The sequence below is a fragment of the Dipteris shenzhenensis genome, chromosome 3 (genome assembly GCF_047967505.1).
Source record: "Dipteris shenzhenensis isolate YYH24624 ecotype China chromosome 3, Dip_SZ_1.0, whole genome shotgun sequence".
Lineage (NCBI taxonomy): Eukaryota > Viridiplantae > Streptophyta > Polypodiopsida > Gleicheniales > Dipteridaceae > Dipteris > Dipteris shenzhenensis.
Genome location: NC_141598.1, coordinates 57392780 through 57409984, shown reverse-complemented (window position 1 = coordinate 57409984; position 17205 = coordinate 57392780). Strand labels below are relative to the sequence as shown.

Genomic DNA, 17205 nt, shown 5'->3' with positions numbered 1-17205 from the left:
ACCCCCCCTCCCCTCCCTCGACCCCAACCCCCCCCCCCTCCCCTCCCCCCTCCAGGGGTCCTAGCAGTTGCGGTCGCTAGACCCCCCCACCCCCTCCCTCCCTCGACCCCAACCCCCCCTCCCTCGACTCCGACCCCCCTCCAGGGGTCCTGGCGGCCGCGGTCGCCAGACCCCCCCTCCCTCCCTTGACCCCACCCCCTCCCTCCCCTCCCCCCTCCAGGGGTCCTGGCGGTTGCGGCTGCCAGACCCCCCCCCCTTCCCTCCCTCGACCCCAACCCCCCCCCACCCCCTCCCCTCTCCCCTCCAGGAGTCCTGGCGGCCCCGGCCACCAGACCCCCCCGCCCCCTCCCTCCCTCGACCCCAAAAAAAAGACATCGTCCCACTATAGAGAGAGATAATGTGGATGAAAAACGGTTAAAAGAAGAGAAAGATGAAGAAGACTCAGAACCTGAGGCTGAAGATGATGAGGATGAACTCACATCAATCAAAAATCTTAATCTGCGTCTTAATGAAGCAGTTACAGATGATGATGTGGGATATATCTGGGGTCAAAGGACGTGGTTTGTGAATCCCAAAGATGTGGAAGCTGCAGCTCTCTTTACTAATAGTCGAAGCCTTGATATATCCTATGCACTACAAATATACGAGGCTTTGAGAGATGGTAAGAAACCTGTGGCAAGCAATGTGGTCTTGCGCCCAATAATGTTTTGTCCAATCAAAAATAGTTTTCTGGATCAAATAACATTTATAGGGCCTACACATTTCGAGGAAACCTTTAGTTGATTCTTTAAAGACACTCTTAAAAATATTCCACATGAACAAGGTGAAGAGGCACAAGGTGAGAATATGCTAAAGGAAGCAAAGAAGGAATTCCTCCTTCATTGCAGATTCCAGCCCATTGATGGTCAACATTGGGCTTATGCTTGTAATCAGATCGCAAAGGAAGCAAAGGAGGTCAAAAGACTCACTTCAGAACAATTTGCAAAGATAAGTTCATTCCATTATTATCCTGCAACAATCTGTATATTCAAGCATGAGATCAAGTATTTGATTGAGTCCAAAAGACTTAATCATTATGTCCATGGAAAGCGTAAGATATCCTCAACATCAGAGGTCTTACAGAAGGCATGGTTTATATGGACAACATTTGGTTCTCCAAATCCTGATTTGAAGCGAAAGGTCACAAAAGCAGATGCCGACACACTCACGAACTTCTATACTTCTTTGAGTGCAGTTGTGCCTAGGGGAACTCAAGAGCGAGAAGAAAGTATGACAAGCCTCAAGGTGGTGAGGGACAGATATGCCGACTACACTTCTATCATATTTTGTCCTATTGAAGTGTTCAATGAGATGCTTGAAACGTGCATTGCTTGTGAGCATGGACAGTTGACCTATGAAGCTCCTTTGTTTATCTCTGGAAAGTCAAAGGTAATGGATAAGGAGTTGACGGCAAGGATGTGGAGGCCTATAAAGTACTTACCTGACAATTATGCATCCATGGCAGCACAAAAAATTTTAAAGAAAGAATGGTTTTTTGGAAAAAAAGGCAAAGACCACTGCATGGAAGAATGCATCAATGTATAGGTGAGGCGTGATGCAGTGCATAGTGCCATTAAGTATTTGCTATCAAAGAAACAAATTCCACTTACTCATTGTAACATTGACTATAATGTGGTGAAGCATATAGCTTCTTTGTCAACACCCAAGATAAAGCTATGGGCAAACAGGTGGATTAAAAAGGATGAAGATGGGTAAGAAATAGTAACCTCTTATATGAGAAAAGAAATCCCACAACAGTGGTTGCATATGTGGAAAGATTAATCAGCGAGATAAGGATGCCAACAGATATGCACCAAAGCTTTCAATTCAATGTAGAGGTTACGGCAGAGTCTGGAAAGCTTGTGAACTTCAGGGGAGTCTCAGAAGATGACTTCTTCAAGAATGAGTCAGCATGGGATAAGCCACAACTATTCTTTATCAATGAAGTTTCTAGCGATGATATCCATAACTTCATTGATAGAATAGTATATACCACCATTAGCAAAGTGGCAATTTGCAACATTGTCATTTTTGTTGATAAAAAAGACAAAGAAGCCATGCAGGTTACTCTAGAGCGAGCATATTCATCAGATTTGAAGATCTATAGTGGTGTTTATGCAACAAAGAGAGGCAAGAGAGAATGTGGCATAGCGATTCAATCTCTTGAATCATTCTTTTTGTGTATGCGGAGTCCCAACCCTGATCACTCCTTACAAAAGATTATAAGAGGGAATTCAAATAATTTGAGATTGATGCTAGAAGAGCAAGATATTCCTAGGTCCATACATTATCAAAAAAACAACTATGGAAGTCTTGCAAAAGGTGGGAGTCTCTTGCTTACCATGATGGCAAATTTGGCACCGGTAGGTTGGGAGGTCCCCTTGTGCAGGATGGGATATTTATTTGAGGATTTCCTTAAAAAAGGCAACTCCACAAATATTATTGAAAATAAGCATTTCATGGCTTATTTTCAGCTTCAAGCAGATCTAACCATAGGCTATGAAAAAGAGATAGACCACAAGGACACTGATGACATGGATGATTACCTTGAAGATCATAATGTCCCAGTTGATGATGATGAAAAGATGGACTTACATGACCCGTTCAGAGAGAGGTTGGTGGATGAAGACAAACATGATGATGCCTTCTTTGATAATTATGGCTCGCAGGGTTATGAAAAAAGGCCACTACAACAATACTTAGCGGTATGAACTCTCTATTTCTCAACTAAATACAATTTTTTAAATAAGATTTAAATTTAAAGATAATGAATCTAATCTCTCATATTTGTTTACAGGCAATAGAGGGAGAAGAAATGGATGAAGTCAATATGGAGGCACTCCCTTCTACTTCAACAATGCAACCACCTCTAAATTTGATTGAAGAATCCCATGAACAGAAGAGCTTTAAAGACACCATGGAAAAGCAGAATGACCCCAAACATAGAATACAAGCTATGACAGAGACCCAAACTGCAAATTTAGTTGCATTGGATAAAATGGAGAGCTCATTTGAAGTTAGGATCGTTTTGAAATGAGAATCTCAGTATTTGAGCTTTGGTAGAGAGGAGGTTTCAATCCTCTCCAATCCTTTAAAAGAGCTTAATGACAATGTTATCTTGGCCATTCTTAGGTAACGTTTGTTTATTTGTTGCTACTTCAATGAGCTAACATTTGTTTATTTATTTACAGTGTAGTTATATATCAGTTTCCTAGTGCAGAATGCAAATCAATTCTATAAGCTAACGTTTGTTTATTTCTTGGTGCAGTGTAGTTATTTCTCAGCTTCCTAGTGCATTGCAGCATTGTGTCTACATGCTCGATGCTCTCCTTTCTTCTATTCTTAGCTCTCCTCAAAAGACTATAGAAGATGTTTGTACCTGGTTAAGCCCTTTAAATTTTTATGGGGTGCGAGTCATCTTTATGCCTTATCATGAGGCATAAGTATCAACTCTAAGCTTATTTTTACTATTTCTTCGGCAAGTTTGTGTAAAACAATAATCATTTTTATTCTGGTCGTGTAGCTCACATTGGAGTCTGATCGTCTGGGACCTTGAACTCAACCATTTATGGTTTGTGAATTCGATGGAAGGCTATCATGCCAACTCCCCAAGGTAATTATTCTCTTAATATTTTTGATACTTTCTTATTTTGTATCTTATGATCATGACATATTAATATATTTAATATGTCATGATGGACAATGCTGCATATCGGCTAGTATCTGCTGTCAGAACAACCACAGAGCAACAAGACCAAGTAGAATTCAAAAGACATCTGCCAGTGGAGCAAAAAGATGGGCACAACTGTGGGTGGAGAGTTGCCTACAACTGCATGTTGTTTCTTAGAGAGATTTTTGATTTGGAGTTACCAGTCAAAATGGAATCATATACAGAAGTCGATCTGCTAGAATTTCGGGCTGAGAGTATTCAGCATCTAATTGCTACCATTGGGAAACAACCTGAAAATATGACTACATTGCAGCATGTATAAAACCTTATCTTTATACTTGTATGCTTGTTCAAGCCTTTAATTGGGATGTGTAAATCTCATAACTTTTTTATATTTTTCTCCAAGAGGAGAAGAGATTGAGTTTAATGAAAGCATGCTATATTTATACTTCTATGATTATTTAAACCTTTATTTTTATTTGGGATGTGTAAGTCTCATAACTTTTTAAATTTTTCCTCCAAGAGGAGGAGAGACTCACTCTAATGAAAGCATATATGAAACCTTACTTTTTAAACTTTTGCTCCAAGCGGAGGAGAGACCCACTCTAATGAAAGCATGTATGAAACTTCGTGTAGGGAACATTGTAGTCTGGTGGTTTGGGACCTTGAAGACAACTATTGTTGGTTTGTTAACTCGATTGCAGGCTTCCATGGCTCAGTGCAAATGTAAGTATTCTATTAATCTGTTGTTGCTTCTATATTATGTACCTTATGTAATAGACACACTAAGTTTTTTTAATATGTCATGATGAGCAGGTCGATTGAGAAGTTGGTATCTGCTATCAGAGAAACAGGGCAGTACAAAGACTTGGTAGACTTCCAAAAGCGTTTAGTAGTAGAGCAGGAAGATGGGCATAGTTGTGGGTGGAGAGTTGCCTACAATTGCATGTTGATTTTCAAAGAAATTTTCTCACTTAAGCCACAGATCTCATCGGAAGACTCTTTGGAGCTCAAATATTCAGAGGAGGATATACAATTGTTTAGGGCTGAAATCATTCGAGACCTACTTGCTGCCATTAGAATACAATTTGCAACTGAAGCAACATCAGAGCTTGCATTTAAGGAAGAGGAGACTGAGTCTACTATGAAAGCACTGCACACTACAGAAGAAGTAGAGACTCAGTGTACACCTACAGCACCACAGCCTCCACTGGAAGCATCAGAAGAGTTGCCACAGCCTCCGCTTGCATTTAAGGAAGAGGATACTGAGTCTACTCCGAAAGCACTACATACTACAGAAGAAGTAGAGAAGAAGTAGAGACTGAGTGTACATCTAGAGCACCACAGCCTCCATTGGAAGCATCAGAAGAGTTGCCACAGTCTCCACTAGAAGCATCAAAAGAGTTGTGATACATGTATGATGTTGTGTTTGTAGTTTTTGTTGATTATACACCAATTTGTGACTTATTACTTAAGTGGCATTTACTGATGATATTTATATAATTATTTCATGCACACAATTTTATGATATGAATGTGTGATGATGTGATTATTTGGAAATAAATCCTTGTGTGATAAGAATTGGGTGTGATTTTTTTGTGAGCTTTTTGTCACGAGCTTTTTTTCAATTTTCATGAATATTGTGAGCTTTTCATTCACTCATCTCCCTAGCATCTCTATTCCATCCAGGAGCTGAGAGGGGGTGTTTTTCGGCCGACATCTACTGATGTCACCTAGAGAGAGAGGGCCTTGCTTATGGATATGAATGAACCTGACATGACAACTTCGTAAAGTAAGGCTTATGAAGTAATGGAAGGATCCTCATGCAATACTATGTGTGTACAATAATGTGTGCATGGAATTCAGAAAAACCTTTCTTTGAAATCAAAATGAAGGTATCACGGCTTAGATTGGGAGGAGATGAGGAGAAATCGAAAACCAACATGGAGAGAAGTCCCATCCACACAGTGCACTATCAACAAATAAAGAGGTCAAGAGACTTTTTTTCACCTGCATTCCACTGAACAGTTGCAGGGTTGCCTTGCCATGCCCATTCTGAGAACAACCAGCACTTATGTCACTCTAGGAGACCACATTCCACTGTGACATCTCTGTGAACACTGCCCTTGCATCATTTAGGTTCACGCACTTGCAATACATATGGACGAGGGCATTCCCCACAATAACATCTGACTCCCATCATTGCCAGCAATAGTAGCATGGGTCACACGACCCTCTTCTAGGGATGTCATACAAGCATAAGCATCCACAACACAGATGAAGGTGATCTTGTCTCTGGGACGAGACCTTCAACCTGCATTTGGCCAAATAGTTGCAGAGATCCACAACGTAGATGAAGGTGATCTTGTCTCTTTGCCTTATGGATTTGTGAGCCATCGTGACTGCCCTAGCAGAGGATTGATTTGAAGCAATCACTCAATCCTCTGCTAGGGCAGTCACGATGGCTCACAAATCCATAAGGCAAAGAGTAGCAATGCCTCCTTGCCAATCAGGGCACTCCAGGAGATCACATCTCACTGTAGCAACTCTGTAACAAACACCACCATCACATCGTCTCTGCTGCTGCATTTGCTATACATATTGATGAGAGCATTCCCCACAACAAAATCCAACTCCCATCTGTTGCTAACAACAGTAGATAGATTACTCTACCCTCTTCTAAGGCTCCCATGCATCGTAGAGAGTAGCGCCTTCACTTCGCATGTAGTTAGTACTCATCTCTGTTTAAAAAAACATCATTCTAAATATTTCACCATCTACCACTTATTTTAAATTTGGCTTATGAAGCATTCATCGCAGAACTACTACTTTAAAATGCAATTTCGTAATTTGGATTTCAAGATACTTCTCACATCACTTCTTAAACATAACAAGCGAAAATGTAAGAATATTTTTAGCTTTTACATTTAAAGATCCTTGCCACACAACATTATAATAAAAATATCGAATATTAAGCAAGAGATGATAAGCTTATTGTATTAACACTGGTCATAACAAAGTTCATCTTCTCTCCATTAGTTTTAGTGATGTGTACAACAATATGTACAAAATATAACACTTAATCCAATCTAATTGCTTGAAAGTATTAACCGTACAAGTGCATGTGTACTCATAAACTCTGAAAAACCTAATGCCCTTGTGGTTTCATAGTACTAGGGCTTCATCGTACATTCGAGTTATGATCTATTGCCGCAAATAGATTGCCAATAAAAAACCTGATGGTTAATTACATCTGTTATGCTGAGCAACTGCTTCAAGTAAAAAAAGAGGATACAAACATGTACACCAATAATGGCTGCTCACTGCCAATGCTACCAAAAAAGCCAAAAAATCTAATTTAAACACATAGGCTTCATATTGTTCTATAGCTCAACCAAGCTTATCTAAAATGCAAGACATTAATGAAATGAGATTAAATAGTCCTCAATAATGATTAGGCTGCAGTGCTTTCAGTAGCCAGACAATGAAACATTGGTTGTGGCACCTGTAAATCGTTACATTGCCGCAATGGAAAATCAACATTCCTTCCAAAAAATGTGTGATATGAAAGCAGGAACAAATACAAACTCATAGGTAGGACATTCATGAAATGAGATCAAACACTCCCTAGCAATGATTAGTGCTTTCAGTAGCCAAACAATGATTCAAAAATATATTGAGTCTATACCCAAGTTATGGATTGTTTACTCAAGCTGAAATGAAATTAAGAGAGGTTTTGACATACAGTCGGGTGGACATGTCCAGAAAGTAAAAGCTATAGTCTATACCCAAGTTATGGACTTTTTACTCAAGCTGAAATGAAGTTAGGGTAGGTTTTGACATATAGGTAGGCTGCAAAATTTTCAAGGATGCGAAACTTGGAAAAACAATCTCTACAATAGAATCTAGCTTCATGCCACTATGTTTCATTTTCCCAAAAAGCTCGAGCAAGAACAGCATGCACATGTCCAGTGCATCCTACAATCAAAGCACCCCATGACACTACATCCCAATAGGTCAGTTCATAAAATTCTCTGTGCACCTGAACAGTTGCAGGGATGTCTTGCCATGCCCATTCTGAGCACAACTAGCAATCATCGCACTTAGGAGACCACAACCCATTGTGGCATCTCTACAAACACTGCCCTTGCATCATCTAGGTTCACGGAATGGGCATACATATTGACAAGGGCATTCCCCACACAGTAACCTCTGACTATGGATCCAAAAAAGAGCAAAAAGCATAGAGCAATAAAGACACTCTTGTGCCACACAACCACCATGACCAAGGACATAGTATGTGTTACATAACCTCAACAAGAACATCAAAAGTGATGATCACAAGTATTACTGTCAATACTACATAGTTTATGGAAATGCTATTCTGTACTGATTGATCGCAAACACATGTCAGCAACAACATTGTCATTCTCTATGGAAAGATAATGGTGACCTAACTCTTCACAAAGCCTTGCCATCCCAAAGCAACCTGCAAAGACATCGATGATGTAATCACCAGGGTCTGTGAATGTTCTGAGTATCCACCTACAAGAAGCACTAAAAGGGATCAAAGGATGTTTGACAATCCATATTTGTTTTCCTTGAAAGAACTTCAATTATACCCCATAAATTCAATCTGTGCTTGTATAGGATCTTACTCGTGCAAGTAATCTGATCTTTCTGCCCCTCCTCGTAAGTAAGTTGATGCAACTTGTGTCCGTTTTGCGACATGTTTACAGTCACACTCATGTAGCACTGATGTCTTTGCTGGAAAAAGCTTATTAGATACATTTGCACCTGCTTGTCAATCCATGTGTGGGAGGTCAGATTTTCCACGCCAGAAGATACCCATTTGTAGATTGCGAACCTAATGGATGATGACACCTCAAGTTAGATACATCCAAATCATGCTTATTAGACCAATATAAACAAACATTTAGGTGATTTAATGTACCTCCTCTCCATCATCATGTAAATAACCAAAGTCAAGAAGCACTGTATATGATCGATGGAGCTCGTCGAACTCGGCCTTCTTTGCATGTGCAAATATATAGCCCCAATGTTCTGGGAGAGAGCAAGTCACGTACCACCCCTGGTCTGCTACGAAGTCATTGCCAAACTCTACCACCCTTGCAGAGAGCTTGAGGGAGAATCTATTCCACTCTGGGCATGTAGTACTACTTATGAGTTCCACTGCCAAACTTGTGGCAAAATCTGCCCATACCAAGCGAACCACCTCGACACAAGAATTACCATTGTGTGACAGACCTGGTGCTTTCACTTTTCTTAAAAATTCATCAACCCTACAATGTACAATTCAATCTCCCTAGATCAATGACTTATATTCCAAAATAGATTCTTAAATGTACGCATTTCTTAAAAAAAGAAACACTTACAACTTTGGTGCATTCGACAACTGAATGATATCCTCTGTAATTACATCCATATATGCAAACAACTTTACATCTGCATCAAATCATAGCTTGAAAGCTTCAGTTTGGCTGCAAAATCAAAAAATCATAACCAAGAAAGAGAGGAGTGATCCTCACTAGATAAACTCGGTTGTTGATTAATGGAATTGGTTCTTGAAGCATGAAAATCGAGTCGTTGCTTTGTTCTCAGCTCTCGAGTCTTAGAGGACTCTACATTCTCTGATAGAACCTGCTTGTAAGAATTACAAAGGACAAGACTCCAGGTTATACTATATTGTTTCTTTAGTGTTAGTTGTTAACTATTACATAAGTATGAGGAGTAGATGTCTCACAGGTCTTTTCTTGATAGCTGACTCTCCGTCCATTGATCTAGGTCGTAATGTGATATCCACATAACCGTTCTCTGCATCCAATTCATCCTCATCCATATTGTCTTCCATGTTCTTCTCAAAGACTGAGCAGCAAATGTTGCAAACTTAAGTATATGGTAGATACCCGCATATATAGACATTGGTCTAGATGCGTATGGAATAGGGAACTTTGGAATATTACCTTCACGTCTATTTTTCTCAGTGGGATGTACTTTTCCTAGTGGGTAATCCAACCACCAAGGACACACATTAATCTCCCAAATCGTTATGCCCTTATCTTTCCAAGATAAGGGATACATGCTTCCCTCTTTCTCCATGTTTGTCCATGCCATGATCTCATATGGCATCCTTATAGATGAATTGGTATCATGCAAAGACCGTATCCACCTATTATGTATGAAAGAATGTAGACATATGAGTAAAACAGTTTATTAATCCTAAGAGAAAGGAGAGGGTTGCTATTGTACCACCTATACACCAAGCGTAAGGATGACTCCTACATTTCTGGCTGCTTATTTGCTTCAAGAGTAGACTTCATATCCTTCCAAAGCATAGGGAAGGCTTCTTGGAGGTGAAGTCGTCTTTGCTCTCGAGCAAATGTCTCAAACCCATCGGGCAGTTCCAAATCATGGCTTCGCAAATTGTTGATGATGGAAATCCCTCGCTCAAACAAGTATTGCCAATATGTTTCCTTTTTCACATGTAGTCGAAACTTTTGGGCATCCCCATACTTAGCAGATGCAACTGTATCATTTCCATGTGCCATCATCAATTGTTGTAGAAGCTCCTTTTTCCTATTAATATCATGGCAAAGGAAAAAAATATAGCATCACTATGGAATGATTGTGCAAAAACATTAATTGACATTACCTATTAGGGTTGAGACATGATGAGGCTAATATATGCACTTTGTCCTTAGTCGTGGCACCCTTTGGATTCCAATCATAACTAAATAGAAGCTCGAATAAGCCATCACCATTTGCGGGATTGGCAATAGGTACCATCTTGTATGCTCGATCACGAAAGATGACTTCCACATTCTTAATAGCCTTACTAAATTTATTAGTATACTCCTCCAGACTCATCTTCGATTGATCAAGATTTTGAGTAGCTTTCTTGATCGCACATGAAAAATCATCCTTCCATGAAAACAAGAAATCAAAACATTGTATGCTTGATCACGAAAGATGACTTCCACATTCTTAATAGCCTTAATAAATTTATTAGTATACTCCTCCAAACTCCATCTTCGATTGATTAAGATTTTGAGTAGCTTTCTTGATTGCACGTGAAAAATCAACCTTCCATGAAAAAAAGAAATCAAAACATTATCCTTTCTGGGACACCTTTCATAGAGCAAAGGGATATTTATAGTTCACACAGATACCTTCCATACAAGTTGTGCCAAGACAATAGCTGGTGCTGTGTACCATGGGTTACTATTATTCCTTTCTATTGCCATCTCCACTTCCACCCATCTCTTATCCTCTTCACTCAATAACTCAAGAAGTGAGGATTTATCTGCCATGCCAAATTTTTGAAAGAGGAAGACCTCGTGCCCATATGAATGCTCTACATGCGCTCGAACAAGTCTGCAATACCAACATATATTCATGTGGGGATTACTTTCTAAAGAGGAGAAGTTAAAGACATAAATACCAATAGACTTAGTTTCTAAAGAGAAGAAGTTAAACTAGCTATACATAAAAGTATTATAAAAAGATATCTTACTCATTGTTGGTTGATTTTAAGGCAAGAATTAGCTCTCCCTCTTGAGATTTCTGCACCTCTATGAATTGGCATCTCACTTGGATATGGTGAGTTGGCATTATTGAATAAGCTACAACATATCAATTCCACAAGTAAGCATGACATAATCATGTGCAATGCAAATTATATTAGAACATTTCCTTATGCATGATAGATTTATCAAAAGAGTACCGTCTTTGATCCGAGAAAACCATGCCCTCACCATGCCTTCAACCTATGATTTCCATCCCAAACGAGGAACTTCTTCCCCTTCATGTCTTGCCACTCATTACTTAGCTGGTTGTCAAAGTCCTCACTTATTTGATTCCAAATAGGTCCCCATTCTTGACGATCAAGTGCGTAACATAGAAAAATTGATCACTTCCTGGCCGTTGCAAGGATACTAGAAAAGGTGCACTATTTATAGCATAGCCTCTAGAATCAAAACTATCTCTCAAAATAGTAATCTCAGACGTTGATGTTCGAATAGCCTCATTAAGAACCAATCTATAGAGAGGAATCAGAGGGGGTTCAATTCTTCTTTGCATCCGAAACTGATCAAGGACATCTTGCAAAAGTCCAATTTGAATCTCCTTCCCAAGTACTCTTACATGTGTTGGAGCTTTTTGTTTTGTCTTTTCTGCACTCTCTTGCTCTCCTTGGCCTCGAGGCTCTTCTTGCACCTCCTGTTGTTCAAGACTAATCACGGGATGAGATGATGACTCTTCTCGAGTGATTGTAGCCTCAGTTTTTGCAAGTGTCTCCATGTGTGGGTTATTTGCATCATTTTGTGGAGTACGAGATGTACACTCCTCACTCACAGATCTTCTTGATGGTCCAGATCTCAATGCATAAGTTTTAGTTCCTTTGAATATATATCACAACCAAAAAGGATGAGTTATATATTGCTCACGTCCATCATAGATATGCCAAGGTTATCAGTACCAAAAAGTTTTAGAATTACCTCTTGTAGTTGATTTCTTTCGCCTTGGTGCCATCTTGTCAAGATGAAAATGCTCACTACTATGAAACCTGTATATACAAAATGTTTCAAATCCTTAAGATAGTAGAATATAAAATGCATAAGCATATATAAATGATTCAAATCCTTAAGATAGTGAAATTTGTAACCCTTGAGACATTGCAATGCAAAACCTTAAGACAATTGAGATACATATCAATTCCTTGAAAGAAGTCCTCGATACCAATATCTTTAAATGAATGCTAATCCTAATTCAATAATAGGAAGCGGAAAAGTAAAATCAAACTCTACCTCTTAGATTGAGCTATCAATTCCTTCCATGACCGATCAATCAATGGTAAGCTCCAACTAAGCTCTCCATATTTGATATCCTGCTCATGAAAGATAACAACAACAGAGCTCTCAATCCAACTAAGCTCTCCATCTAAGCAGAAGACATGAAAAAGGCAGATGAAATTACTGCCTCAAGTGCCTTCTCAACCACATATTCCCTCTGAGTAAGGAAAGAAGCATAAACTTTTAGCTAACATCCATGGAAGCTTGGACCAGGAGGAGGACTTCACACCGAGAGCTCCCCTGTTCAGTAAATGCATTAGAGTGTTCGGACAGCTCTACCAAAATCGGCTCACTAATAAGCCAAGATTCCCTGTGTGCCCATTTGATTTTTCAGAGTAGCTTATAGGTAGTTCTTTGTAACAAGGCAAGCTACCAGAGCTATTTCACACAAGTAAGCTGATTTATGCTAGGTAAAGTATAAGCTGATTTCACACAAGTAAGCTGTAAATGATTATGCATACTAGGTAAACTTTAGCACCAGTAGAATGAGGACAAGATCCTCAAGACAAGATCTCTAGTTGATGAACGGGACCATTGTACAAGACTGGGAAGAAACAAGAGCCAGCAAACTGTTATAGGCACGAAGTTGCAACATCAACAAAATTGGAGCAAAGAAATGGAACTAGCTTCCCATTGCCTCGAAAGCGGCATATTTGCAGGGGCGGCTCAGCAGTCCCCTAGAGTCTGCGCAAGACTTTTTAGGGATATCTTTTTTCCATAATCTATCAAACTTGGCATACCATATTTTAGCAGTGTCTCTCCTAAACCATTGTTTGTTTAAATGGTCTGCTAAATCCTCTTGTTGCCTACAAAAATGGGGATAGTTTGTATATTCCTTCGGCCCATCCACCTAAATTCACGTAGTGCATGCTAAAGCTTTCCCCCCATCCACAACTGAGTGCATCTTTGTCACATAGATTTTTCCTCTCCTTTATTATTTAGCTTCTAGATCCTTTGCAATTGTCTATCCTTGACTTAAGCCTATGTCTATCTATCCCACAGATCTTTCCACTCTATGATCCCTTTTTTGTTCAACCTCATGGCCCATTTAAGAGATGCATCCTCTAAAGCAAAAGTCCTTCCAAATGACTGAAAACCAAATTGAGTCTCTACTAATTAAAGTTCATGTCTTCCTTGTAAATTCCGTGCATATGATATAAGGTTTGAGGCTTTCCCTAGCCTTCCACAAATCTAATCCTTTGGTAGTACAAGGTTCTGATCCAAAATTGGCAAATAATTCAAGTAAAATTTTCCAATTCTTGAAGAGTTAAATCCCATTGAGAAGCCTGGTATGTACCACAATTCTTATAAGTCGAGGACTGATGTTGACATTGAGATGATGCAGACTTCACACATTGACCTTGAAGGCTCAAATGAGGACCATTCAAAAGATGAATGTCAGATTAGCAAAAGCATCATACCTTGGATCATGGAGAACAAGCAAGCCAATATACTCAAAACGGGGATTGCAAATATAAAGCAAAGGAAGCAAGTCACTGAATTACCAAGGGTATACAATAATGGAAGTATGCTATTGGAATTTCCTCCAACTTTTGGAAACATCAATGGCATGAATGTCATGGAGCAAAAATTTGATGGCCACATATGGACTAAACCATCAACCACCAACATGGCTATCTCATGTATAGTAACGTTAGCTACTGTGTTGGCTCATTAGAATGCCATAGAATTACTTGCCCTTATTTTGCAAACAATAAGAAGTTTAACACATCCTTTTTTAGAGGCTACCTACAAAAGAAGATTGCTCTTGGACTCTTGACTGAAGAGGAGAGGAACAAGATTGTTTGTCACTATTGTCGTAAGCTTGCTTATTGCATTGATACTTGTAATTGCATAGTATATTATGTAATGCCATTTGATGAAACAATGACTAGATTGATGGTCCATGTTGGTGAACATCAGCACCCCGTGCAGCCAGGAACATCTAAGGCAATGATAGAGAAAACAAAGAAGCTTCTTGCAGATGTTTTGAAGGTGGATAAAAATGCTGGACCATGCAAAGCTCAAATGAGTGTTGCCAAAGAGCTCTTGAATTCATCATTGATGAGAGGAGACAATAATGAAGGGGCAAGTGTGGGAGATATAGAGTTGACCAACTTTCTTGAGCAACTGGTACCACTAGTTGAGAATCAACGGTATGTTTGTTTGTAGCTAAGTGATTTTTAGTTTACTTAACTTTAGAATGGTATAAAGACCTTCTAAATAGTTGACTTGTGATGTTACAGGTTCAAACGGATTGTTGCACAAGAGAAGAAGGCAGGGTTACCTGTTGGGGAAGGTTATGATAGCCTTCTTTTACTAAAGAAAAGGTCTATGTATTCATTCTTCCATGGAAGTCGTTTTCCAGGGCAAGGCTTGCCAGATGAAAAATGTTTTGTTTTTAAAATGTCAACCAATGGTCCAGCATCTGGTGTGGATCTTGTCAATCGCATGAGAAGAGGAGGAAATGGTGATTTGAGGAATTCATGGGTACAATTTGATCACACCCATCGAGTGATTGGGTGGAGCACAATGGCATGTCATGTTTATGATCCTAGGTATAACTTCCCTCCATCCTTATGTATCCATGTTGCTATCATCAAGAGAGTTGTGGTATAATATTTAATAATGTTGGCTTTGTCTACCAGTGTGCAGGAATTAATGACCATCGCCACATGTGAGATGAAAGATGAAGATGCTGCAAGCCAAATCCTATTTTGGGAGATGTTGAATGCCACAATGAAAGAATGTGGGTATCCCCCTGCAGATTTTCATGGTTTCATGTCTGATGAAGCTGGAGCAAATTGGATAGCTATTGGAACTATTTTCAATGGGGGTCCAAACAACATAATTGTTGGGAGAGAGCACTCATGTCTCTTCCATTGGGAACAAAGCTTGCATAAGCACACAAGTAAATTCATCAAAGAGGATATGAGGAATGAGCATATCACCATGTGTGAGAATTGGAGATTATGTAAGACAAAGCAAGAAGCTACCAACCAAGCAAAGCTCGTTCGGAAGTGGTGGCATGTAGGACATGTCCGTGAGGCCGACATTCCTTCAATGGACATATGGTTTAGTTGGTGGGATGTGCAGATTGCCCATTGGGGGAATCTCATGAGCGCGGTATGTATTTTGTAGATAAATGTAGTAAGCTAAATAAATGTAATAAGCCAATCTAATTACCTCCCTTTTTACCACAGGTAACAAAGAGTTCCTTGGAGGAGGCACACACTCCAAGGTCAAATCTAGCTAAGAGCATGCATGGTAGTTGGCTAGTAGGAGAAGGGTTTAAGACAAAGATACAATTATATGATTGTTGCATCTCGGACATGGCAAATGCCCTATTACAAAGTGCCAAACAATATGCATATATGATTGGAAGGCATGTTGGGGATGGTCCTAACTTGGAAGCCTTGATGCAAAGAGTGGCCTCAAGGAGTACACCTTCACCAGCACAAGTTGCACAAATGGTGCATGAAATAGTTGCAGGGACACCAATGTATGAAGAACCAAAACTTTGATAAATTTCAAAAAAAGCTCGCATTTAAAAAGCTCACAAGAAAATTTTCCCCATAAGAATTTTGATATGAATATGTGATGATGTAATATATTTCTTCATGCACACAATTTTATGATATGAATGTGTGATGATGTGATTATTTGGAAATAAATCCTTGTGTGATGAGAATTTTGATATGAATATGTGATGATGTAATATTTGTAATATATTTCACTCGCAAGTATCAATTCCCAATGCTCCACTCACTTAAAGTATAGCATTCCCATTGCTCTGCAAAATGTTATTCAGTTGGATAGTCTCCACTCACTTAAAGTAGAGCATTCCCAATGCTTCTCTCACTTTATTGCTTCTCTCACTTTATTCCAACCCTTATCCTTATCATAGCGAACACATCATGCCTTAGTGCACTTGTATTCTTCCATCTTAGTCTCCACTCACTTAAAGTAGAGCATTCCCAATGCTTCTCTCACTTTATTCCAACCCTTATCCTTATCATAGCGAACACATCGTGCCTTAGTGCACCTGTATTCTTCCATCCTAGTCCTTCCACAAATGCTCTCTTATTTCTTACATCCTAGTCCTTCTGATTAACTTGTATTCGTCTTTCACTTTACATCTTCCCTCACTTTCTATCCCTTCAAGACACTCTCTTATTTCTTACATCCTAGTCCTTCTAATTAACTTGTATTTGTCTTATCGCTCTCTCTCTCTCACACTTGTAATATATTTCACTCGCAAGTATCAATTCGCAATGTTCCACTCACTTAAAGTATAGTATTCCCAATGCTCTGCAAAATTTTATTCAATTGGACAATCTCCACTCACTTAAAGTAGAGCATTACCAATGCTTCTCTCACTTTATTCCAACCCTTATCCTTATCATAGTGAACACATCGTGCCTTAGTGCACTTGTATTCTTCCATCCTAGTCCATCCACAAACACTCTCTTATTTCTTACATCCTAGTCCTTTTCAGTAACTTGTATTCTTCTATCGTAGTCCTTCCACAAACACTCTCTTCTTTCATCCATCCTGATAACTTGTATTCTTCTATCCTAGTTCTTCCACAAACACTCTCTTCTTTCATCCATCCTAGTGCTTCTC

General features: G+C 39.3%; 2 protein-coding genes across 2 annotated transcripts; one reads left to right on the top strand and one right to left on the bottom strand.

Moving 5' to 3' along the window:
- Nucleotides 1–8088: 8088 nt before the first annotated feature.
- On the bottom strand, nt 8089–9721 carry LOC147904058 (uncharacterized). Its single transcript, XM_087372378.1, has 5 exons — nt 9694–9721; nt 9474–9595; nt 9259–9370; nt 9106–9175; nt 8089–8254 (listed from the first exon to the last, which is right to left on the bottom strand). Exons 2-5 carry the CDS (start codon nt 9579–9581, stop codon nt 8089–8091), a joined length of 456 nt encoding a protein of 151 aa, XP_087228504.1. The 5' UTR covers nt 9582–9595; nt 9694–9721.
- Nucleotides 9722–14643: 4922 nt separating this feature from the next.
- On the top strand, nt 14644–15720 carry LOC147904057 (uncharacterized). Its single transcript, XM_087372377.1, has 3 exons — nt 14644–14735; nt 14826–15137; nt 15228–15720. The coding sequence occupies exons 1-3, from the start codon at nt 14644–14646 to the stop codon at nt 15718–15720; spliced, it is 897 nt and encodes a 298-aa protein (XP_087228503.1).
- Nucleotides 15721–17205: the final 1485 nt, after the last annotated feature.